Source organism: Phaseolus vulgaris, chromosome 9 (genome assembly GCF_051622355.1).
Source record: "Phaseolus vulgaris cultivar YP4 chromosome 9, ASM5162235v1, whole genome shotgun sequence".
Taxonomy (NCBI): domain Eukaryota; kingdom Viridiplantae; phylum Streptophyta; class Magnoliopsida; order Fabales; family Fabaceae; genus Phaseolus; species Phaseolus vulgaris.
This window is the reverse complement of record NC_143506.1, coordinates 38270885-38296906: the sequence shown is the minus strand read 5'-3', so window position 1 is coordinate 38296906 and position 26022 is coordinate 38270885. Positions and strand designations below refer to the sequence as shown.

Here is a 26022-nt window from a genome sequence, read left to right as displayed (position 1 = left end):
GAATATGGGTGGTTATTGGCTTGAGAATTATATTGTGGTTCTTGGATAAAATATAGTTTGATTATTAAATGAAAATTGATGGTGGTGTGTAAGGAAGTTGTTGGTTTTGTGTGTGCTTTTGGCTAACAGTGGTGTTAGATAAGTGATGGATGTTGAAAGCATAAATAACACAAACTATAGAAAGATTAGAATAAAAAAAACTTGTGACAATGAAAATAATGGACAAGGAAATGATGGAAACTTATTTAGGTTGAATGTAAATAACTCCTTAGAGTGTGAAGAGCCTTTGACTCTTGATTCACACTCTTGAATATGACACACCAAGAAAGACAACAAGAGGAAAAAACCACTTAAGAAAACTTGACTAAGATAAAACTTACCTCACAAAGAACACAAAAACCATCAAAAGCTCTCATCATATATTCACTTGAAAGGTAGGATGATCTACAATATTTACTCTGGTTTCTTATACATGCTAGAAGCCATGAACTAGCCTCCTTAAATGGAAGTGTGGGGGTTAACTATTATAACATATGATAGTTTATTCTAAGATAAAAAAAAACCCTAATAAGAATTAACCTCATCATATTGTGTATACAAAATGAAATCACCTTTCTATTATATTTTTATCCTTTCTAAAATTCTTAAAAATCTTTTTGATTTAGTAAAATCCCTCCATTAACTCCTTAATCTTCTATTAGTCATAAACTCATTAAAAACTTCATGAATTATTTGAATTTTCTCTTTTTCATTTCTCTCAACTCTTGATATATTATTTTTAGTTTTTTTTTATAATATTGGTGTCTCTAGTATATGATCTCATAATTTTTTTTCTTATCCCTCCTCTAAAAATACTTGTAGAAAAAAGTATATTTAAACAGACCCTAAAATTTACAACTAAACTAACATGCCAAATTTTAAATAGTTCATAAAACTAAACTAACAGACCCTAAAAAAATTACTTGGTTTATTATATGAAATTATTATCTTATTAAGATATTAAATAAATATACAAGTATATATAAAATGTTATATTAAAACAATGAATAGATTAACCTATTTCGGAAAAAAATTGACCTATCAGAATTTTTTCACAACCTTATTTAATTAAGTATGCTTCTAAATGTCTAAATTTAACATTTGTATTGAATAAACCACTTTAAATAGATTTTGCCATATCTTCTTCAGAATATCAGTTAAGAAAATAATTTTTTTTTTCTTGTATTATTTTCAATAATGATTTTTTTTTAATTTCTTGGGTCAGCGAGATCCCGTTTAAAATTCATCAAAGAAATTGGCAAGTTAATTAATTATATTGTAAAATTTTGATATAAAAAAGGTAAATGATCATATTTTTAGGAGTAATTTAATATTAAATTAAAAAAATTAGTTCTCATTATATTCTGCATCAATTCGTATGCATTTATTTCAAAGAATAAATCAGAAGTTTTATCCTTCAAAATTTAGTTTATTTATTTATTTAAAACCATTCATAACGAAATCAATTTTAAGAGTAAGATCAAGAAAATGTAGACACTGTTCCCATTCACATCCCACTTCTCTTTCATTCCACGTTTCAATCTCATACCCGAACACGTCTCTTGCACCTCCGTAGCTTCTTCTACTATCTCACTTCTCTTCTTCTCTCTCCCTTCTCCACACTCTCTTTCAGATTCTTTCTTTCAGGTATGTGAGTTCTTCTTCTGCCCTCCACTTTTCATGGGTCTGTGTCATCTTTCTGTAGTGCTGGGTTCTTCTTGTCTCCACCCTTAATTATCAATTTTACTTACTTGTTTGTTATGTGAATAATTTGATTGTTGGGGTTGTTAATGGTGGACCCTTTGAGCCAAAGTTTTCACATTTGAAGTTGTTTCTGTACATCCTTTGGACTGAGACTGCTTAGAATTCCAGAAATTGTGAGAAAAAGTTTGTTCCAATTGCATATCTGTTCTTGTACATGTGTGCAGATACTTGGCTCTTGTTGATAATTTTTTTTGTTATTCTCCTGTTGAATGGTTTGATAGAATAATAAGTGTTACAGGCTAGTATATTTATGTTACTACATACCATTATATTAAGTATAATGAGTGTATATTTGATTCACAAGGAAAGGAGAAAATAAGAGAAGTTTATGGGATAACTATTACATGTTGTATATTCTACTCTTATGAATACATTCATATAAAATGTTGTATCCTAAGATCTGAAATTGGCTTCTTGCATGGTCCGTCCCCTTGTTCATTCTGCTGAACTTTTGTTCTTTTGTAGCTTGTTTCTTTTCATAACTAGAATTTCCTAGGGCACAATTTATGTAGATGAGTATGCTTTTTTTTAGTGTGTAACTGAATTTACTGTGGTGGCGTTGTAGAAGAAGAAATTACTTGAGAATCACTGATTCTATTTATGCCATATGTTTTTTTTCCTGCTAATCACAGATATAATCAGTGTTACATAACCCATATTTCAGGTCCTCTTCTTGATACGGATGGCAGCATCATTGGCATCCCTTGGTGGGAGTGGTTTATACACACAGAGTAATAAAATAATTCTTGGCAAGGAAGTCAATGGAAGATATCTCTTCTCATCTCACAGGCTTTCATCATTGAATAAGGAATCGAAGACAACATCTGTCCAGGCATCATTGGATCAAAGAAAACATGAAGGAAGAAGAGGATTATTGAAATTGTTGAATGTCGGAGTTGGCTTACCTGTACTATTAGGAAGTGGGAAAGCTTATGCTGCTGATGAACAAGGGGCATCCTCCTCCAGAATGTCTTATTCTAGATTTCTTGAGTATTTGGACAAGGATAGAGTTAAAAAAGTGGATCTATATGAGAATGGAACCTCGGCTACCGTGGAGGCTGTATCTCCTGAGTTGGGTAATAGAGTGCAGCGAGTGCGTGTTCAACTTCCTGGACTTAGCCAAGAGCTCCTTCAGAAATTCAGGGAAAAGAACATTGACTTTGCAGCACATAATGGCCAAGAAGAGACAGGTTCTCCGTTAGCTAATCTGATTGGGAACCTGGCTTTCCCTCTAATTTTGATTGGAGGATTGTTCTTTCTCTCAAGACGATCATCAGGAGGAGTGGGAGGTCCTGGTGGGTCAGGCTTTCCTCTTGCTTTTGGTCAATCCAAAGCCAAGTTTCAAATGGAGCCTAATACTGGAGTGACATTTGACGATGTTGCTGGAGTGGATGAAGCCAAGCAGGATTTTATGGAGGTGGTGGAATTTCTTAAAAAGCCTGAGAGATTCACTGCTGTTGGGGCTCGCATACCAAAAGGTGTTCTTCTTGTTGGTCCTCCTGGAACTGGGAAGACACTTTTAGCAAAGGCTATTGCAGGTGAAGCAGGTGTCCCATTTTTTTCAATCTCAGGTTCTGAGTTTGTAGAGATGTTTGTTGGTGTTGGTGCTTCTCGAGTCCGCGATTTATTCAAGAAGGCCAAAGAGAATGCTCCATGCATTGTTTTTGTTGATGAAATTGATGCTGTTGGAAGGCAAAGGGGTACTGGAATTGGTGGAGGGAATGATGAAAGAGAACAGACCCTCAACCAACTTTTGACAGAAATGGATGGATTTGAGGGTAATACGGGTATCATTGTCATTGCAGCTACTAACAGGGCTGACATTCTTGATTCTGCATTGTTAAGGCCAGGCCGATTTGATAGACAGGTAAGGTTATATTAGCTAATGCTTAATTCACATTTGTGTGATCCAATCACTGAATGTAGTGCTTTTGCAGGTGACAGTTGATGTTCCAGATATTCGGGGAAGGACTGAAATTTTAAAAGTTCATGGTAGTAATAAAAAGTTTGAAGCTGACGTTTCACTTGAGGTAATTGCTATGAGAACACCTGGTTTTAGTGGGGCAGATCTGGCAAACCTTCTGAATGAAGCTGCTATATTGGCTGGTCGGCGTGGAAAGGCAGCTATTGCATCCAAAGAGATTGATGATTCTATTGATAGGATTGTGGCTGGAATGGAAGGAACAGTGATGACAGATGGGAAGAGCAAAAGCTTAGTGGCTTATCATGAAGTAGGGCATGCTATTTGTGGGTAAGCCAAAAATCAGGGTGTAGTTGTCTTTTGAGTAAATGTGTATGATAGCAATGAAAACAAGGTGCTATGCCTATATAAACTGGTGTTACATTTGTATATATTGTAGTTCTCATTATAGAAACTGTTATAACAAACAATAAAATTGTTCTCAAATATCTATCTGTACTTGCAGAACTTTGACTCCTGGTCATGATCCTGTACAAAAAGTAACCTTGGTTCCTCGCGGGCAAGCTCGAGGCCTTACCTGGTTTATTCCTGCTGATGACCCAACTCTGATCTCCAAGCAACAACTCTTCGCAAGAATTGTTGGTGGACTAGGTGGCAGAGCAGCAGAGGAAGTTATTTTTGGTGAGCCTGAGGTTACCACTGGAGCAGCTGGTGATTTGCAGCAAATAACCGGTTTGGCCAAACAGGTTGGTGTTCATGACTTCATTTTCTGTTGTGATGTATCACTTTTCACTTGTTCTCTTTTTTCATTTTTCTATTTTGCTTTTGGTGGGGACGGATGCTAGTAGTATTGTTTAGACTCTACAGAATTGGCAATGTAATCTGAATTTGGTTATACTTTATCAGTACATTCAGTATTTTATTTATGTAGCTCTAATGAATTGGTGAGAGCCGAATTAAGGACTTGTCAAAATATTTTTTTAATGCTTAAAACTCAATTTCTTTTGTCTTTAACTGAAAGAATGATATTTCTTCATTTGGGAGGATGAATTTTTAGTACTCATTGCCAAAATAATCTTTCTTATTCTCCTACCTTAGTCTTCAGATTACAACTTTATAACACCTGTTCATCTAAAAAATGTAAATGATACTGTTGCAGATGGTAACCACATTTGGAATGTCTGATATTGGTCCTTGGTCACTCATGGACTCATCGTCTCAAAGTGCAGATGTGATCATGAGAATGATGGCAAGAAATTCAATGTCAGAAAAGCTTGCTGAAGACATTGATGCTGCTGTAAAGAGAATTTCAGATGAAGCATATGAAATTGCATTGAGCCAAATAAGGAACAACCGAGAAGCAATTGATAAGATTGTGGAAGTTTTACTGGAGAAGGAGACAATGAGTGGAGATGAATTCCGAGCTCTCCTATCCGAGTTTGTTGAAATTCCTGCTGAAAATCGGGTCCCTCCTTCAATACCCTCACCAGTTACTGTTTGAATAGCCTATATGCCACTGCAATGTAGTGTAGCTTTCCGCATGCTGGATTTCTGGAATTGTGAAATATTTGTAATATACCATGAACTCCATTTTTTGTAATGAAAAAAGATCCTAGCTTGCTTCTGTACTTTTTCTTGTGTTGGCAACATAAAGTGTGTGTTTCTTCACAATTAGTACATAATGTAACCTTAGTAAATAGTAATAATATGATGACCCATTGTATCATTGTAACTAGTGATGTGCAATTTTTAGTTTGAGCCTAAAGGTGTTTTACACGAGTTAAAGAATGAAAAACTTAATATCTTGCTGGATGTCACAAAGGGTTTGTTAAATATGAGCTTAGGTAGCATAATGATATTTCAGAGTGATGAGGGTCTATTGAAGCAAATAATTGAATGATGACAAAAGGGTGGTTTAGCAGTGACTTTTTCTGTTCTCTGCATGATCTTGTTGGATATCCATGTCAGAGATGGTGCCAAATATTAGCTTAGTTACTATGATGACATTTGAAGTGAGCAGGGTTTAATAAAGTAAATAATGGAATGATTATGGTAAAAGTCAAAATATGGTGTAGCTGTGATATTTTGTGTCCCTCCATAACAGTTGGATTAATATAATTGATGTGTCATTATTGGAAAAGGGCAATGTTAAGTGATGTAACGTTTTGGATTGATTCCCCCTCTCTTATTTGATGTTTGATGTTTGATGTTTCATGATTGGTCTAGAGGCAGAGCAATGTCAGGTGATAGACAAAGTTTTTGGAAAAGGTCTTGCTATTTACATTTTCTTCTTCTTCTTCACTGTGTCTTATTTTTTGTTTTAAAAAAATTATCCTTTCTTTAGAAATTTGGTATCAGTCAAATGGGAGAGAGATGCATAGAAGAGAACAGCTAATAAATGTAGAAATCTCTTTAGTGTGGTTTATCCAAGAATTACAGATGAAGTTTTCAAATTTCATGAGATCAGTAAAAACAAAGATCTGAGCACGATCAAGAGAAAAAGAAGAAATTGTACAAGAAAATTGTTAAATAATAATAAGTGAGAATAAAAATGTTAAGTGTTTTTTTATATGTTTGGACACGGATTGCTTTTTAATTTGTTTTATTTAATTATCATTAAATTTAAATTTTATTTTAAATTACATTTTTTAATTTAAGAAATATCAATATGTAAGTTATTTATAAATTGAACGATTCATAAGTTTTTTCTATAAAAGCTAAGTTTTTTTTATAAATTTTTTCCTGTTATACATTACTATACAACTTGTCAGTTAAGTTGACATATTAAAAGAATATTCTTTTGTCTTCACATTATATGTCTTATTATTTTAATCATATCATAATTGGAAAGAACAAGAAATTTCTAATTAAATTCTAGATGAGTTTGGTCGTTTTGCTCTTAAATCGGTTATGACTTTTTTCTTGAAATTACGAGTTCCATGTAGTTGGGTAAATTCATTTGATCTTTATATATTTTGTCATCCAAAACTCTAACTCTGAAAAGTTGATGATATTCAGAATAAAAATTTGTATATATGGATATGCTTTCCTGAAAAGCACAATAAATCTATTTAACATTTTTTTAATATTTTAATGCTTCTAAAATAGTTATTTTTTATCTTTAAAATAGTTTTGAAATTTTGGCATAATCAATTGAAAAGCACAAAAATATATTTAAGTGTGAAGATGGTTGGTCACGTCTCAACAAGTATACGAATATTAAAATAAGTTGCTTCTAGGTTTTAGAGATGAAAAAGAAATCACTTAATTCATATTTTTTTTAAAGAGATTGGTGATTAGTATGTCGGAAATGATTCCTAGAAGTTAAGAGTTTAATAAATTACTCCTATAACAAAACCTAGTATAGACACAAATGATGATATTTACAAATAATTAATGTCACAATTATAAACTTGAGTTTGACTATGTACATAATTAACTTTATTTTTTGAGGTTGACCAAGCTTGAGTTACTATAAAAAAATGCTAATAATTAATAAACCAGTTTAACATTAATTTGTAAAATTGAGGCCCACCAACATAGTGCCACTTCCTAATTATTATTTAATAAAATTCACAATAAAATTTCTAAAGTTTTTACTCATTTCTTATTAAGCAAATAATTCAGTAGTTAATGATATAGGATTCATATATCCTATATCTGAACTTTTTTTAAAATCTTCATATATATGATTAAGATTGTGAGAATAAGTGCTTTGTATTATAATTATTTTTGCAAGGCATCTAAATTGATGTTATTATAGATATATTTCTAAAGAGGTTTAATAAATAATTGTAAACTTTTATATCTACACACAGTCATGATGAAAAGAATTCTTTTTTCCCATTATTGATGAAGTCAATTGATTAATTATTCAACAGAGAATCAATTAATACTTTTTTTATTTTAATAAAAAAAATGAACCAAGTTGGTCAATTAATACTTTTTTTTATTTTAATAAAAAAAATAAAGTGTCAATGCATAAAAATCTATTTATTTATAGGTTTTTGTTATTTAACATCTTACTATCAGTTTTTTATTTGATTTTATATGCTATTATTGTGTTATATTAATTTAGAATTTTATTTTATTTAATTTAATTTCTTCTGAGTTTGTATTTAAATATTACCTGTCAAATTAAGAAATCATAAACGGGCATTAATTTTTAAATATTATTCCCAGTGATGATCTAGGAAGGTTTCTCTTTTTATAATTTTATAATCAGATAGTTTAAAAAGATGTAGAGAAGGTGTTTGAGAAAAGAAAAATAAGAATAACCACGTTGAATTGACAGGAACACTTGGAATGATAATCATATATATCATTGACATGCTGCAGCAGTTATAGACAGCATTAACTTTTGTTCTTGGTTAGTGCATTACTGAGGATGCACCAATTAAAAAAACAATGATAAAACCAGGTTGGAATCGAAGTTATCCCATTCACATCCTTATCATATGGGGAATAAGATTTCAACAAAAGTAGTATGCATTCAATTAACACAAAGAAACAATCCAAAGAAACAAAAACAAGTGGCTCTACTGTGTCATGTATTTTCTCTCTCTTGGTCTGTAATTTTTTGTCTGTTATGGGACACTGACAGTGTACAGCCTTAACGTTACCCTTTTGGTTTTCTCTTCCCCACGACCTGGAACTATCTTGTGCTGGATACCTGATGAATCTGAGCTTGGTTTTTGGCTCTGTGGCTGACATCAAACTGCTACTAATACTGCTTCTGCTGAATACAAATACTGAGGTTGTCTAGTACCAGGTTTTTGTGACAGTCGAGGGGAGGTGAGGATTGGTTTTCACCAATTCTTTAGTTTTCAATTTTAAATTCGAGATTATTATGATTTTTGAGATTTATATTCTCATCTGATTAAGAATGGTTTCAGATAAAAGATTTGCCTTGACTAATTTGAATAATAGTGAGTTTGGCTGAAAAGCAACTGGTCAAAACTCAGATGCTGGTGTTTTTAGCATATCTGTTAATCTTTAATACAAACTTTTACCACACAAATTGCGTGAAACCACAATTCTAATGAGAATACCACCAAGAGCACTTAACTACCACAATTCTAATACAAACTTTTGGTGCTGTTAGTTTTATTCTTCTTATGTCTGTAGTTGGTTTGAATATGCTTTACTTTAGCCTGTGAAGGCTTGGCCGATGCAGATTATAGGTTGATTGAAATTGGGTTTGTAAATTTTTTTCCTTTCATAGATGGGATGGATGGTGTTGGAACCACTCATTGAAATAACCAACTTTGCTTGCTTTTCCAACTTTTATAGGTTAATTTGGATCCTTGGTTTGAGTAGGCATGGATTTCATCAGAGTTTACTTTCAACTATTGTGTGTGAGTGTTTGTTTAGGTACCTAACTATTTCACGTTTCTTTCAAGGATAGAGTAGCAGAGAAAGTTATTGAACTGAGCACTTAATGGCTTCAACTGAGTTTGATGAAGACGGTGATAACAGAGGCGGTATGTGGGTTTTGGAACAGAGGATTGACCAGCCAATGGATGAAGAAGCTGAACGGCTCAAAAACATGTACAGAGAAAAAGTATGCTCCTCTATTATTATATGTGTATATATTAACAACCATTCTTTGGCCCCCATTTGAGTTTAAGCTTTTGGGGGAGTTGGTCCTTTACATGGGTATTGAAGATTAAGCGATTGGGAATTAACAGAACTGGGAATTAACAGAACAAATTTTCAACAATTTTAACATGAAAAACTTTATCAAGTAAAAGATTTCCACAGTGAAAATATGATTACAAATGGTCTCTCTTTCTCAAGAAAATCTCATTTCTCTCAAATGACTCTCTCCAATTCTCACCAAGCTTAATAGAAGCACAACTTTTCTCTCTCTCGAAGAGAATTATAAGAATCCTCACCCTCTTTCATCTCTTTTTCATAGAAAATTCTTAACTACATGGAAATAGAATGAAATACTCTCCTTAGGTATAGGGGATATAGGGGATGAAAAAACCCTTAGTTCATGAAGAGATGCCACTCTTCATGATTTGTGAAGAATCGTAGCTTTCACAAAGAGATGTGATTTTTCATGAGAAATGCTTTATTAATGAGGAAGTCCTACGTAAGCAATTAGGTGGAAATGCAGTGGAGCAGCAAGGATTAGACTTCTGACCACTTGATGACAAAGGCTCTCCAGACAAGTTAGAACCAACTCTTCTCAAAATACATATCTAATGCTGAGTAGACTAAGAAATCCATATTTTTACATGTCTGTTGAGTGATTATAAGTTAAACTTTCAATCGGAATTTCTTCATTCTCTAATTCTCTTTTACAGTTTCTAAAGATATTATGCCAGCCATACAATTTGGTGTATAATTTGTTATTGTTATTGGTTTGATTTGTTCAGAAATTTTCTACACTGTTACTTCTGCGGCTTGCATATCAGAGTCTTGGTGTAGTCTATGGAGATTTGGGCACTTCCCCCTTGTACGTTTTCTATAATACATTTCCTCATGGAGTTGACAACCAGGAGCAAGTGATGGGAGCTCTTTCTTTGATTATATACTCTCTTACTCTGGTGCCGCTGCTCAAATATGTTCTTATTGTACTACGAGCTAATGATAATGGTCAAGGTATTTGTTTGATTTTGGTAATTAGTATATTCATGGTTGGACTAAGGAAATAGCTAAGCATACTAGTATTTCAACCTATGACATATTGAACGTGTATATATGTTGATACTGTTGTAAGGATTGAGACATCCCTGAACTGTGTCATTTTATTTTATTTATTCTTTGTTGATAAAACAGAAAAATCTGTTGATACTGTTGAACATCTATGGAGCAGGTGGAACATTGGCTCTTTATTCCTTGCTCTGTCGACATGCAAATATTAGAACCATTCCCAACCAGCATCGTACGGATGAAGAGCTAACAACATATAGTCGGTCTACCATCCGTGAAAAGTCATTTGCTGCAAAAACCAAGAGATGGTTAGAGGAACAAGCTTATTATAAAGATATCATTCTTATTCTTGCCCTTGTTGGTACCTGCATGGTGATTGGAGATGGTATTCTTACCCCAGCTATATCTGGTATGGCTTGTGTCTGATACTGATCTTCTTGTTCCTTTTTGTTTATGTTTCTGTGATGTGAATTTTCTGTTTACCCAAGTACTATATCTACCAACCGGTTTACATGCTTCTGCATTTTATATGTCAAAATGTGCAAATTTACCGAGCTGTGAAGGGAAACCATAAAGTCATTTTGAGGTGATAGAAAAGGACAGTGAGAAGAATATAATTTTGAAATTGGTAGTATTTTGAATGGCGTTATTGATTACTTGGTCCACTCAGCAAGAGATGTATTTATTCGAAAATGGCCTAGAATACAAGATCTTAGAACATCATTTGTAGCTTTTTCACTTTCATCCCCTTTAAAAATGGATTAATTAGAAATTAATTACATGTATGATGTATTGCTTAAGGCTGCAGATAAAATGATTCAGCTTTCAGTACACTTTATTTTCTGCTTTAGTATCATCTTAAATAACCCTTCAGTGAGTTCCAAATATTCATAACAAAATCTTGTGTTGCAGTTTTATCTGCGGTTGGTGGCATCAAGGTAAATCACGCAGATTTGAGTAACGGTACGGTCCTACACCTATAATGTAACACTGCATTTTTCTTCTGTTTCTATCTACCATTATCTGTGTTAAGTACTACAGTTTCAAATTCAACTATTTTATGTTTTTAGTCTTGAAAAGTTTATCTTTTTTTCTCATTTTTTCCTGAGTTGCAGAAGTAGTGGTGCTGGTTGCTGTTGTTATACTAGTTGGGTTATTCAGCATGCAACATTACGGAACAGATAGAGTTGGTTGGCTCTTCGCTCCAGTTGTCCTTCTTTGGTTTCTCCTAATTGGAGGCATAGGCATCTTCAACATCTGTAAATATGACAGCAGTGTTCTAAAAGCTTTTTCACCAGTGTATATATACCGCTATCTAAGACGAGGAGGTAAAGATGGTTGGACTTCCCTTGGTGGAATTTTGCTCAGCATAACAGGTACATTAACTTTTTTTTAATCAGCAAGAAACAATATATACATAATAATCATTTCAGGAGTGATCCAACCCATATAAAAAAACCTGAGACGACCTTACATCACAACACCTTCCAGGCAACTACTCAAAATTAACCTTGCCAAAAACCACAACTGCAAACAAGCTAAAGTGAAACAAGACAAACCAAAGGAACAAGACACCAATCAGAATAAGAAAAACAAGCAGAGGAAAATTTAGAAGTAATCCAAACATGTAAGAATTGTTAATTAAGTGAAGTGGACTCATGACTTGAGCTTGGTTATTTGTGATGATTTATTTCAGGGACAGAGGCTCTTTTTGCTGACTTAGCCCACTTTCCAGTCTCTTCTGTACAGATTGCATTTACTCTCCTAGTGTTTCCTTGCCTTCTTTTAGCCTACTCTGGACAAGCTGCTTACCTTATGCATAACTTGGACCATTCACAAGATGCGTTTTATCGTTCTATTCCAGGTTTGTTATAATTCTCACACTTTTTATTTTGATATTTCTACTTGTGATATGTGGTGTTTAGAATATGATCCACAGCCTTGTTGCTACACTCTTAGGATAAACCTCTTGGTGTGGAAGTTCCACTTTTCTTTCTCTTACAGATATTTTATGTTGACTGGTGTTAGAGATGTCATAAAAGTATGAAACCCCTTCAGTTTGTGGAGAAATTACGGTTATAGATTTTTTTCTTTGTTGTCAAGGGTTCTAGATTTGAAGGACCAGGTTGCTTATTGGTGTTATGATACTTGACTCGGTGTTTTGGAGATTATCAGATGATTTGGATACCTAGTGAGATGTCAATTACAGTTTACATATTATTTGGGAGTTTGAGGGTCCCAGTTAAGAACAAAGTTTAAGACTTCATAAAATTAAGGCTTTTGTTATAGAGTTTGGTTGCATTGATTATTATGAAACTTGAGAGATGGTTTTGTGCTTGATCATGTTAATAGTATAAGGAGAAATGTTAACAATTAATACACTTTTTTAATTTAAATTTTACTAAATTTACTGCAAATATAAAATTTAGTGGGTAGATTTTGATTATCCTTAATTCTGCAGACAAAATATACTGGCCAGTATTTGTTGTTGCAACAGCAGCAGCTATAGTTGCAAGCCAGGCCACAATATCTGCAACCTTCTCAATTATTAAGCAAGCCAATGCTCATGGATGTTTCCCGAGAATAAAAGTTGTTCATACATCAAAGAAGTTCCTTGGCCAGATATACATTCCAGATATCAATTGGATCCTTATGATTCTATGCATTGCTGTTACAGCTGGGTTTAAAAATCAGAGTCAAATTGGAAATGCATATGGTAAGTTATTCTTCCTTTGTTGAATGTTGTGAAGCATGCTTTTTCACCTTTCTCTTATAAGAAAAGGAAATTTACAAGGAAGGAGATAGAATGTACAATTTGGAGGAGGACATGAATTCCTTAGAAAGAGCAAAACAGGATAAAATGTACAACAGTGATTTTGATTCTTGTATCTTCCAAAAGGTGGTGAATTTAGTCCCTTGGTAGGTCCAATGTAGTATAGAATTAGGGCCTAAATACACTAGAAAATACGAGGACTGGAGGCACTGTTATAGAAATACAGAGACCAAATTTGACCAAGGGACTAAACACATACAAAGTGAAAAGAAAAAAAATTCAGTGAAGGATCCAATAAGATCTGATTCAAATCCAATATAGCACCATGTTTACATAAGAAATGTATTGAATCGATTCAATTACAACTTCGAATATGAAATTAAAAGGTATCAAATAGGAAATGATACTCTGAATCATCGAACTAGAATGAAATACACGATCAACCAACATTTCTCAAATTTGAAAAAGAGTCAGAAGGAATGGTTCGATCCTCTTATTTTGATTTCTCGAACGGACAGATCTATGAATTGGGATCCTAATGCATATAGATAGAAATGTTCCAATGGGAGCAAGAATTTCCAGGAACATTTGGACTATTTCATTTCTGAGCATAATAGCCTTCAAGTAGTGTTCGATCGATTACATATTAATCAATATTCGATTGATTGGTGGTTATAAACAAAAAAAGATTTGTGAAAGTCACTTTATTTATTTTTCTCCAAGTTACTTTTTTTTTTGCCCAAATTTCACATGAATGGGGATTCCCTATATCCTTTTTACATCAAAGGGTGTAAGAAGTAGTGCATATTATGCAATGATACTACATGCTTCCTTTAAATTGTGCAACCAATTATATAACAGCCATTGTAATTGCAGGTACTGCAGTTGTACTAGTGATGCTGGTTACAACATTGCTTATGATTTTAATCATGATATTAGTGTGGCGCTGCCATTGGATTCTGGTTGTGGTGTTCACTGGCTTATCACTGATTGTGGAATGCACATACTTCTCTGCTGTACTCTTCAAAGTTGATCAAGGTGGATGGGCTCCCCTTGCAATTGCTGGAGCATTTCTTCTGATCATGTATGTATGGCATTATGGCACAGTGAAACGCTATGAGTTTGAAATGCACAGTAAGGTGTCAATGACATGGATTCTTGGACTTGGACCAAGTTTAGGACTTGTTCGTGTACCAGGAATAGGCCTGGTATACACAGAGCTTGCAAGTGGAGTACCCCACATATTTTCTCACTTCATCACAAACCTACCAGCCATCCATTCTGTTGTTGTTTTTGTATGTGTGAAGTATCTTCCTGTCTACACTGTCCCAGAAGATGAAAGGTTCCTTGTCAAGAGAATTGGACCTAAGAACTTCCACATGTTTCGATGTGTGGCAAGGTACGGATACAAAGATTTGCACAAGAAAGATGAGGACTTCGAGAAAAAGCTTTTCCACAATCTTTTTGTGTTTGTTAAGCTGGAGTCTATGATGGAAGGATGCTCAGATTCAGATGACTACAGTTTATATGAACAACAAACTGAGAGAGAAGGCCTACTATTGAACAATAATGCAAACACAGCATCATTGAATATGGATCCAACAGTTTCATCTGTGGATTCTATAGTTTCAGTTACATCTCCATCTCACTTGAATGCTACTGTTAGGTCCTCTGGTCATGTAAGCAGCCAAACTGAGGTTGATGAAGTTGAGTTTTTAAACAGCTGCAGAGAGGCTGGGGTGGTTCACATACTCGGAAACACAGTTGTGAGGGCTAGTAGGGATTCAAGATTCTACAAGAAAATAGCTGTGGATTATGTATATGCATTTCTCAGGAAGATATGCAGAGAAAATAGTGTGATCTTCAATGTTCCTCATGAGAGTCTCTTAAATGTTGGTCAGGTTTTCTATGTATAGCCTCCTACCCTTCTCTTGGTAATTCTTGTGTGAACATAGTTTATGGGCATATTCGATCAAAAGCATGTGAAAATAAATAATAGTCATAAAAAATGTTAAAACATAAAATTGTTTTATTACTATTCAGAGGCTTTTTGGTTGACTGTGTTTGTAAATACTGTGCTCACACAAGAATTGTTCCTACTGGTCCAAAACCAGTAAGATTTATCATTTGTATCATTTTGTGCATGGTTGAGTTTAGTGTAGCTGCCATATGAACGATCCCTTGTGGTATGTATCATTCAATAGAGAATGTCTTCAAAGGAATGACTTTGGGTGGTTTCTTAGAAATCTGAAATTCATTATTCATTTGATGTTCCCAATGGCACACTAAGTTGTTCAACTCTTCTAACACTTTATGTTGCATTCACCATTTTCAAATGCTGGAATGTGTCACCAATCATTATTCTTTTTTTTTAATGAAACCAACATTAATTTTTAAGTACTAAAATACAACTTCCAGCATTACAAAATAAACTAATTTCATACTGATTAAAAATACAACTTAAATTCATTTAATATTTTTTATTTCACAGAATAAAGATATACATTTTTTAAATTATCGCAAGCATATTGATTAGAAATGATATCGTGTTTAAACATATGTTTTTGAAATAATAACATTAGATATAACCCAGTAAGAATTTGTTTATATTTAAGTATACTAACTAAATATAAAAAATGTGTGTACCGATACGTTAACTAATTTAAGATTTTTTTCATAGACAATCATTTTATTGATATAATAGAACAAAGTTCCATCAGGTCTGTTTTTTATTTTTAGAATCTTTTATGAATAAGTATATCTATGTATCATTTTTGTTAATATATAGATTTTGGTATAGTATTTTTTTATTTTTTTTAATAATACTTTTTTTCATGTGATGACAGATGATTGTTATTACGTGAAGTATTAGTAAGCGTCTAAGTGAGAGGTCAAGTTTCATAATAAAACTTTTATATAAAAAGTACATTAAATGTCATTTGTTTATATATTTGAGTTTGGATGAATTATTATGTAGTTTACTTATTTTTTAAATGTAGATATTGTTTGGAGTAGCCGCCGAAATTGAAAATTGTAGATGTAATGTAATCCATTGATTCCTCTTTTTCTGAGAATTTAAAATTGCATATGTTCCCACCGACTGCTTCAAGATTTTGTTACAATCTTTTATTTTTTCATCACCATTTTTTATGGTTTGCTAAGAGTAAAATAATAATGTTTGTTGAAAATTCCACATCGACTAGAGATTAGAGCTTTTCATTGTATATAAGTGGGTGCAAACCTCAACTATATGAGCCGGTTTTATGGGGTTGAGTTAGGCTTAAAGTTCACTTTGTACAAGTTGGTAGTCTCGGCATGAGGGGTGTGTTGGAGATCCCACATCGACTAGAGATTAGAGCCTTTCATTATATATAAGTTTTCCATGCTAAATTTGCTTATGCATTTTACTTATACCAAATCGCTTTATTTATGGATGGGTTGCACTGAGTGTAATTTTCCAGCTTTGGTAAAATTCCAAAGGCAAAAAATAGACAACACAATAACTTGTTACTTTGAACATTTTAGCCTTTTACATATTTTGGTAGATTGGTAAAATTACAAAGGCACAAAAAGATATAAAACAATTGGTTACTTTGAAAATTTAACTTTTTACATTATGGAGGTTGAAATATTTTTAACCTTTTACATATTTTTGGATATTAGTCTTACTAAGTTTAAGATAACCAAAAGTAACGAAACATGTAGAGGTTGGATATTATGCATGCTCAAATTGTGTTGGATCATAATCATAGCAAACTTATTCTATAATTATTTTAGAGATTGTTAGATATTGTTACTAACTATTTTTTGCTTGATTTATATAAATTTATGAAAACCTTCTAATCTCTCTATATAAATTTCTTTTAAGTCTCATGTGAGAATATTTTCTTAATATTAAGTTATTCTAATTTCAAATCTAGTTGGGTAGGAATTGTTAGATGCAGTAAGAACATTTCTTCAAAATTTATGTACAAGGGATTCAAGTTGTTTTTTTTTAATCTTAAATTTAAACATTACTACAATTTTTTTACAGAAATATCTTAAATGTTCAATTTATTTTATTAATTTTTGCTTATTAAAAAAATCACTTATTTTTTTATGTCTTTCTTACATATGATAATTTCATCAAACCATATGTTTGATTTTCTTTTAGGGTTTGAATTTCTTCTTCAAGACGTACATTTATTTTATTTTTCTATTTTTTCAGTGACTTCTATGAAGCTTTGTGATTTCTCTTTATTAGTAAATTTGACATAAACATTTTCTTGATGATTGCTTTTTTCTTGTTGAAAGTCTTACTTAGGGACATGCTTTTTGTTTTCACATCATTCACCTCTTGTTCGTCATTAATCTCATTCAATTTCATTAACAACACTACAAAAGAAAATCATGAGATAAAAGAAATATTAGTTTCTCCTAATTAGTACAAAAATTCCCAAACCTGAAATATGATAATTGGACTACCATTTCATGACTAAATCTTTGAAAGCATTTGTTTTTGCCAAGCATCTAACATGGTGAATGGGTGTGAAACCTCTTTTTGTATCTATTGAGAACTTTCTGCTTACTAATACACCACTCATTTGAAACAAGAAACTTATCTAATCTACTTTTTCTTTACCATTATCTCTAAAACATGTGTATCACATTCCTATAATTGGTATATCAAATAATTGCATCCCTTCCATAAATGGCATCATCTTGATTTTTTATTTCTTCAAATTTTCATCACATAACATATAATAAATTTTTCTGTGACTATTTAAAAGTTATATTAATATTAACTTTTAATTGATTGAAAGTATAAAATTTAATGATAATATAAAGACTTAAAGATTTTTTTTAAACATTATAATTTTTTAAAGGCTAAATCTATTAATAAAAATTAAGTGAAATTATTTTCTTTAACCAAAAACACTTAAAGATTTTACTTCATAAATTCGAATCACCACGTTTTCACTCGAGTTAAACTAACTTATAATTCATTTCCAAAAAAAATAAAATTAAACCCATGCATAGCAAGAAAATAAACCAATTTTAAATATGAATATTTTTTTTTCTGTTAGCAAACGAAAAACTCTATAAATAAAAAATAAGTATACTTTAAGTATTCCAACCTTTTTAATACAATCATCAAAATTAGTTATCTGTATTCCCACTTTCTCAGTTTGTTTATTATTTTACATGTATTTTTAAAACATAATTATATATATACAATATATAAAATTAAATATTAGATAAATATATTAATTTAATAATTTCAAAAAATATTTAATTATACTATTAATAATAATATATAATTATAAATAATAAAAACAATAAAAAAAATTATAATATCAACAAATATATAGTTATATAAAATAATAAATGTATATAATAATAAATATTATTTTTATAAATTTTAATATATATAATATATTTATTTTAATTTAATACAAAATTATTTTTTATTATATTTTTTAATTTTGTATTAAAATATACAAGTAATTATAGACATTATGTGTTAAAAAAATTTAATTAACTCAAACCTAAAAAAAATATCATAATTTATTATTTAAATACTTTTTAATAATAAGAGTAAATTTATAAACTTACTTTTTACAACTTTAAAATAATTTATAAATTTCCTCCCAACTATAATATTACACCCAAATTTAAATAAATCACCTCATAAATCCACTTTATTATCCCTTAATCCAAACAATCTCATATATTCTCATAAATATATTTTCTTACCCTCCTCACAAATTTTCTCCTCAATCCAAACACAACATAAATCTCCTAAAAATAATATGGATACAGTTTCACTTCCCCTTAACCTTCTCAACAGTTATCATAGTCCGAATACAAAATTCTACATAAATTTTACTATGAGTTTTGAGAGATTGATGTGTGGTGTTTATGGTTATTGATTTGTCCAGTTTGGGAAGTTGTTGTGTGCTTTATGCAAGTTTTGTTGGTTTATGTATCATTCTCGCATGATAGGTTTGTAGATGTTAGCACTTGGATATTTGGAGTTCTCCAGCCTACTGACAAAAATCTTGTTTAGTTGTTGGATTTTATGTCCTCTAGTGAGGGTGTGTTCTCTTTGGTGGATTGATGTAATTGTAATTGTTGGGCTTTTGTATCTTGATCTGGTATGTTATTATGGTTAATGTGTTGTAGGAGGAGAGGTTGATCATACTGAAGTATTTTCTTTAGCACAGGTCAAGGTTTGATCCTGAATCAATTCAAAAATACCGTCAGTGAGTTTCTCATTCTTTGAATGGTGTCTTGAACCTTTGGCATGTATGTACTCGATTTAATATTGATGCATTGTTTTATTATTCAATTATTAGTGTTGGGAAAGGAAGTATAAGATTAAACTGTGGATTTTAGATATGAAGGTAGAAATTTTTTTTATCTTTTGTTCTCTGTATGACAGGTTGGACCACCCCTTAAGTGGGTCAATTCAATTTAATTGCTTATTGCGATAAAAAAAAATGGTTAATGTATTGTAATGTCAGTTGAATTTTTAGATGGTTAGGTAATAAGAAACTTGTTTTAAGTTTTTGTATAAAAACTGAGACACTTTTAAAGTGTTTCTATTTATTTTATTTATTTTTTATTGATAAAAAAAACATAATAAAACCGTACTCAAAAATAATATTGTATGAATGAAATTTCTTAATCTTAATCATTCTTTGATTAGTTCTTATTCTTAATAATGTATAACTGTATAAAATGCGGTATAAGTAGTAAGATCATCTAGAGGGAGCAATTTAAATTATGTTATATCAAAGTCCACTCATCTACAGAAAATTTGAATCAAGTTGCGGTTCACTGACCTACTCAAGCAAATTAATTAATGAAATAATTAATACGGACATTGAGTTGAAATCAAGTGAAAATAAAACAAAATGAGATAAAATGTACTAGACAAAGTTTCTATTCATATATGTATTTATATAAGTATAAATATGTGGTCCATATGTGTGTATTCATATATGTATTCTCTATATGTGTGTAGTCGGTGGTCGTCGAAGTTATGCAACATGCATGGGTACTGTCGTGTGACGAGGTGAAGGTTGTTCTGCTCCAACCATAAAGAAGAATTTCTTGCGTTGGGATACCCCGAAAGTATCCCTTTAATTTTATTTATTCATTGCTGATAAAAAAAAGAGTATAAATAAAAGAAAAAAATTATTATCGACATTTTAAATTAGAAAAAAAGAAAAAAATGGGATATAAAAATATAGTAAATAATACAAACTCTTGTATAAAAGATTTGTTATATTATTATTATTATTATTCAATTACAAACAAGATTTAATATAAGTAAATTGCCTTTTTCATAATATCTTAAAATTTACTAATAATTATTTGTGATTGGTTATCAATATTTTTTCTAAATTATATAGAAATGTGTCTAGCTTATTTTTTAAAATTTATCTTTTTTCTCAAAAAGTACAAAAAGTAAAAATAGATTGAAAACATATCTTAATTTTTTTTTAAAATTCAATAAGTTATATTTTATGAAAAGAAATGTGTGTCTAATTCGGTTTCTTTGACCTTTCTAATGAACCAGAAACCTTTATGATAAGTATTCTGATATGTCAAATATACTCTCACATAATTAAGATTCTTTATATACTATTTTCTCTTTCAATCCACCAAAATACTTTTTAAAACAAAACCATGACTGAATACTGATACAACTTTGTATACATCAAAATTATTAGCTGCAAATATTAATTACATCAATCAACTTTGTTTCAATCCTATTTTTACTTGGAGTAAATTAAAAAACCCTCTTAAATTCTATATTCCTAAACATATTGCCATTAAAAAAAAACTTCCTACGTAGAGTAATCTTTTCTTCACCATTCAAAAAGTGTTACAAGATTCTATTCCCATTATCTTAAACCATCCAATAAATCTCACTCTATTTTATTTTCAACCTAGTCGCCGCCTCGTGCTCCTTCGTGAAAAAGACCTCTGAATGTTGGATGTTAACGTAATCAATTACACACAACACATGGCAAAATTTGTGTCCCCACATTTTTGTATTTATGTTTTCTAGTTATAGCACTTCATTACAAAACATAAGCCAAGTCCAAGAAGAATCGAACTTTTACACTTCCTCGTGAAAGCTAAGAATAAAGTAAACACAATATAGCTAGGTTTTATGCATACATTTATATTTAAGACTAAGACATAAACCTAACCAAAAAGGGTGCAAAAAAAGGAGTTAGAAAAAGGTACGAAAATATGGAGGAGAAAGAAAAAGGAGGGGAAGAAGTGAAGTACCGTGGTGTGAGAAAGAGGCCATGGGGTAAGTTTGGAGCAGAGATCAGAGATCCAAAAAAACCTACGGGAAGACAGTGGTTAGGAACATTTGACACTGCAGAAGAAGCTGCTAGAGCTTATGATCGTGCAGCCATTGAATTGAGAGGTGGCCTTGCAATCCTTAATTTTCCACATGCATCAGCAAGTTCTTCAACTACAGCCATTGGAACTTCTTCTTCTTCTTCTTCTTCACAGCAGAAGGAAGTTATTGAGTTCGAGTGTTTGGATGATAAGGTTTTGGAAGACCTTCTTGAATCAGAAATGAAGAGAAGGAACCCAGATTAACAACACAACCATTTCCTTCTCTCTTAGCTCATTTTTTTATCTGAATTTGTGTTTTAGGGTTGTTTTTCAAAGATCTTCATGCCTCCACCACTTTTAGGGTATTTGGCATTGATTGAACTTTGTATGGTTTTAAAACCTCATGCAAAAAACCTTGTATTGGGAGGGACACCCATATTTTCTTTTTTTCATCTCAACCACTATAATTTTATTCTTAGAGTGGTTATAATTCAGATGTTATTATTCTCAAATTTACTTATGTCAACTTCAGTTGGTATTTGGTTTGGACTAAGTTCTACAAATACTAAATATTTGTTTTTGAATGCTAATTGCTCCTTGGTGGTGAAGCATGAACTATCCCCTTCGAGAACTTCTTTAACACGTTGCAATTATTTTTTTTTCTATCATTTCTTTTAGCAAGCTTTTAATTCTATCAAATGGAGTTAATTGAAGTTATTTTCTCTTAAAGCTATCTTCAAATTGGAGTTTTTGGCTGATGATGAAACGAGATGAATTTAACCTGATCAAAGCAGTTGGGAATGTTGAGGTTGGTGACTTCTTTACACTGCTTTTTTTATTTTTCGTAGTTTTTTTATAAAAAAATAAATAAATATTGAAATATTTGAAGGATGTCTAATTCGTATATAAGTAAATCTGATAATAAAATATCTATTTAATATACGTAATACATTCCATCTTTAACCAGGATGTTTTCTTAATAGGATCCAACAATCCAAATCCAATACAATGCAAATAATTCTCGTACAAACAAAAGATCTAAAACTTGAAAATTTATTAATTTTTTTTGGGTGTACAAGGTCATACGAAATTGGAACCTATAATACCCATTTATCCACTTCTTCACATTGAACAAATCTTTGAGGATTCTGTTATATGCTTTTTTGGCCAACTTGACTACATAGTTCATTTTAGAAAAATACGTGAAAAAATCACCATGTGTGTATGCTTTTATTAGGCTATTTCTAATGAGAAAGTTTTTTCTCTTTTTGACAAGGTATACCCAACCTTGTAATAGAGGTTTCAGATGTATGTATAGAATAAGATAGGAAGATTCCTTTTTTTCAGTATTTTTTTATTATCTATACAAAATATTTGATTATCTCCAACCCTTAATTGTCCCCTTGACCTTTTCTAACTCTTCACTTAAGTTTACATACATTCTTATTCTTATGCAAGAGCTACAATAGGAATATAATAGCAAAATAAAAAATAAAAATGAAACACCCAACACAAATCAAACAAAAAAATTTGGTACATATTTTTTTATCAAATAAATAATTAAATATATACGATGCACTTTGATGATAATCTAACTTTATACACATCAAAAAGATAATGACACCTCTTTACAAGTAAAAACCTAAAGTACAAATTTACCACCAACTATATACATCAGCAGCCAAAACTACCACTCTGGCACATGATCTACTCTCTCTCATTTTACAATTTAAACTTGTCATCATCTCTGATTTTGTAGAAAGTGTGTAGCCATGTTAATGGGAAGGAAAGAAAGAAAGATCTTATTATGTTATGACGGTACGTTTTACAATATTATTAGAACATCTCGATATTTTGGTTTGATCTTAAGTTTAAGATTTTCCTCTTATAAAAAATTTCATTTAAATATACTATGGATTAAGAATTTGAAATTTAAGATATAGATTCTTGTCAAGTTTCATATATTTTTTTTATTAGCAAAGAATATAATAAATAAGTAAAGAGATACTTCTGATATCCCAACCCGTATTGAATAATGTTTAAATCTGTCATTGATTATTTTTTTTCTTATTCTGAGTGGTGCATAGATCTCTGTATGTTTTCGATTAAGTGACTTTGAACTTTGTGGTCGTTGTTCTTGTAGGAAGGGTTTTAGTTTATTCTTTTACGTGAGTTGTTTGCTTTTCTGTAATACAATATGGTATAACCAAGCTAGAAGGAGGATTGATGGGTCTTGTAATGTTATGTCCTTTATAAGGTCAAACTACCTCTGAAATGATTTATATTTATTTTTTACTTGCTATAAAAAAAAAATTAATAAGAGACCCTTACCTCTATATAGACTTAATCTTTTTAAACATTCCTCCCATACGAAAGTGCTAGAACTAACCAACTAGAGCCTTTACATCAGCCGCAAAACCAAAAGAAAGCTGCATAAATGGCTGCATAAAAGGCACCAGCAAAACAGACCATAAAAACAAAAGAGCGCTTCAAAAAATCCGCACAAGCTCTAACCTGATAGCTTATTATAAAAGAAAATAAATAATATGCTAAGTAAACATTAAAGATAAAGCTTAATGATAAAACTTAATGAAAGGAAGTTTTTTTATAACTTACCCTTGTGACTTTTAAATATGTGTTGGACTTTTATATAACAAACACTATCAAATCAAATGTACAATTACCAAACACTTTGTTATATTCAAGAAAAAAACACTAATTCCATTAATAAGTTTTACTTAGTCTTGGTAGGATGCTTTAAGGAAGATGTTTTTCCTAAATTCATATATTGATTGTTAACGGTATGGAGGAGCGGGGAAGAAATTTTGAAGTTGGTTTTGAGTGGGTAGTCGGTAATGGAAATAAAATTTTATTTTGGCATGATGAGTGGGTGAGATTTGAAGCTTTGAATAGTAGGTTTTGTGAGGTTGTTTTCTTTAAGTATTAGCAAATATGTTTTTTTTATTCTTTTGTCTTTCCACTCTTGAAATTGGGTTCTAGTTTGAAGAACATGTTTGTTTAATTGGGAGAAGACTCAAGAACTTAAGCTTTTACAAGTGCTTCGAGGCTCACGTCTTGTCTTGGGTAAAGAAGAGTGTCGGGTGTACAAGGACGACGTGTCCTCGGGATACTTGGTCAACTCGGTCTACAATATTTTAATGAATTCTTGTGACCGAGAGAGTTTGTCCCTATTCAAACTTTTTTGGAAGCTCAAAGATTTTGTCTTCTGCTCACTGTACAACTTGGAGGGTTATGGGTAATACAATCGCATTTAAGGCCAATCTGGTAAGGCGAGGGGTAACAATTGATTGTATCTCTTGTTGTATGTGTCGGGAAGAAGAGGAGACAACAAGACATTTGTTTTTTTTACAGTAAAATTGTTTAGCTAGTTTGGAATCAATGTTATGTTTGGATTGTGGTGGCGTCGATAGATCATTTTGATTATGGTTCACATTTGTTACACTTTAATTTGTGCAGTGTTTCAGGTTATGTTAACGTCGCTTGGGGAAGTGTTTGGATTGTAGTCATTGGAGAAATTTAGAGGCATAAAAATAATCACATCTTTAAAAGAAGAGTGATTGATTAGATAGACACTAGGAGGTTTTTTTGGTTGATATGTAGATGAAAAGGTACTTTGTGAACACCATTTTCCTGTATAAGGGTTGGACCATGCCTAAAGTGGTCCCATTTAATTTCATTGCTTTTTGCCGATAAAAAGAAAATAATCTTTGACTCAATCAAATTTTGCTTGGACTTCTAATTTTGCTTCAGTTTGTTTTTCCTTCTCTAATTGGTGCCTTAACCCATTGACTTGTTTGCTTATGATCAAAAGTCTTTGATAGCTTGTTAGTTTGAGTAGTCTGGTTTGTTGATGTTGTTCTTTTAGGTGCCTTAGTTTTGCGTTGATAGGTTATAGCTTGGTTGGAGAGTCTCTCTTTGAGTGAAATTATTCGTACGTATATAAGTTGGATCACCCTTAAATGGTTCATATTTATTTATTTTTAAATAAATTGTGACTTAAGAAATTCAAAGTCATTAACAGTAATTAAATAATTTGATAGGTATAATACACAACAAAGCTGACTATTAATTGTTAAAGAAAAGATACTCATCTATTATAGATAAGATATTTTATGAGATTTCTATTTATTTTTTTTATGACAATTGTAGAATTGATATAGATCTAATATAGATAAAAAGTTTAAAATTTTCATGTCGGTTAAATATTGTTAATAATTGAAACTTACTATATTAGTTGTACTTAAATTGTCATGAAATATATTAATATAAAATTATTATTATTATTATTAATATTATTATTATTATTGATATTATTAATTATTAATATTGATATTATTAATTATTATTATTAAGATTATTAATTATTTTAATATTTTAAAATTATTTAATTAATATTTTTTATTTTAATATAGACTAATATATAATAATAATTATTATTATCTTCATTATTATTACATCAAATTATTAAATTAATATTTTTATTCTAATATAT

The 26022-nt window shown here is 31.1% G+C and overlaps 3 protein-coding genes across 7 annotated transcripts; all 3 read left to right on the top strand.

The window, feature by feature from the left end:
* The first annotated feature begins 1492 nt into the window (after nt 1-1492).
* LOC137821216 (ATP-dependent zinc metalloprotease FTSH 2, chloroplastic) lies at nt 1493-5352 on the top strand. 3 transcript variants are annotated; one of them, XM_068625699.2, is made up of 5 exons: nt 1493-1686; nt 2468-3670; nt 3741-4054; nt 4230-4470; nt 4884-5352. In XM_068625699.2, the coding sequence occupies exons 2-5, from the start codon at nt 2486-2488 to the stop codon at nt 5223-5225; spliced, it is 2082 nt and encodes a 693-aa protein (XP_068481800.2). In that variant the 5' UTR covers nt 1493-1686; nt 2468-2485; the 3' UTR covers nt 5226-5352. The 3 variants fall into 3 exon arrangements, with proteins under 3 accessions (XP_068481800.2, XP_068481802.2, XP_090151978.1); XM_068625701.2 differs by having other exon boundaries at nt 1671-1916; XM_090295852.1 differs by having other exon boundaries at nt 1685-1926.
* Nucleotides 5353-7994: 2642 nt separating this feature from the next.
* On the top strand, nt 7995-15443 carry LOC137821215 (potassium transporter 11). Of its 3 annotated transcripts, none has more exons than XM_068625696.2 (9): nt 7995-8518; nt 9132-9287; nt 10111-10336; nt 10551-10796; nt 11300-11350; nt 11503-11763; nt 12084-12251; nt 12849-13103; nt 14037-15443. In XM_068625696.2, exons 2-9 carry the CDS (start codon nt 9165-9167, stop codon nt 15074-15076), a joined length of 2370 nt encoding a protein of 789 aa, XP_068481797.1. In that variant the 5' UTR covers nt 7995-8518; nt 9132-9164; the 3' UTR covers nt 15077-15443. The 3 variants fall into 3 exon arrangements, with proteins under 3 accessions (XP_068481797.1, XP_068481798.1, XP_068481799.1); XM_068625697.2 differs by having other exon boundaries at nt 8108-8518; nt 9127-9287; XM_068625698.2 differs by lacking the exons at nt 7995-8518; nt 9132-9287 and adding an exon at nt 9837-9903.
* Nucleotides 15444-21386: 5943 nt separating this feature from the next.
* On the top strand, nt 21387-21773 carry LOC137821690 (ethylene-responsive transcription factor ERF098). Its single transcript, XM_068626399.2, has one exon. The coding sequence runs from the start codon at nt 21411-21413 to the stop codon at nt 21771-21773; it is 363 nt and encodes a 120-aa protein (XP_068482500.2). The 5' UTR covers nt 21387-21410.
* The last annotated feature ends 4249 nt before the right edge of the window (nt 21774-26022 follow it).

Excerpts from the sequence above, each read along its gene's own strand:
- LOC137821216 (XM_068625699.2), top strand. The coding sequence starts at position 2,486 with ATGGCAGCATCATTGGCATCCCTTGGTGGGAGTGGTTTATACACACAG. Across the intron at positions 4,055-4,229 it reads GTAGGGCATGCTATTTGTGG|AACTTTGACTCCTGGTCATG; the intron begins GTAAGCCAAAAA and ends CTGTACTTGCAG. Across the intron at positions 4,471-4,883 it reads TAACCGGTTTGGCCAAACAG|ATGGTAACCACATTTGGAAT; the intron begins GTTGGTGTTCAT and ends ATACTGTTGCAG.
- LOC137821215 (XM_068625696.2), top strand. The coding sequence starts at position 9,165 with ATGGCTTCAACTGAGTTTGATGAAGACGGTGATAACAGAGGCGGTATG. Across the intron at positions 12,252-12,848 it reads GTTTTATCGTTCTATTCCAG|ACAAAATATACTGGCCAGTA; the intron begins GTTTGTTATAAT and ends TTAATTCTGCAG. Across the intron at positions 13,104-14,036 it reads TCAAATTGGAAATGCATATG|GTACTGCAGTTGTACTAGTG; the intron begins GTAAGTTATTCT and ends TTGTAATTGCAG.
- LOC137821690 (XM_068626399.2), top strand. The coding sequence starts at position 21,411 with ATGGAGGAGAAAGAAAAAGGAGGGGAAGAAGTGAAGTACCGTGGTGTG.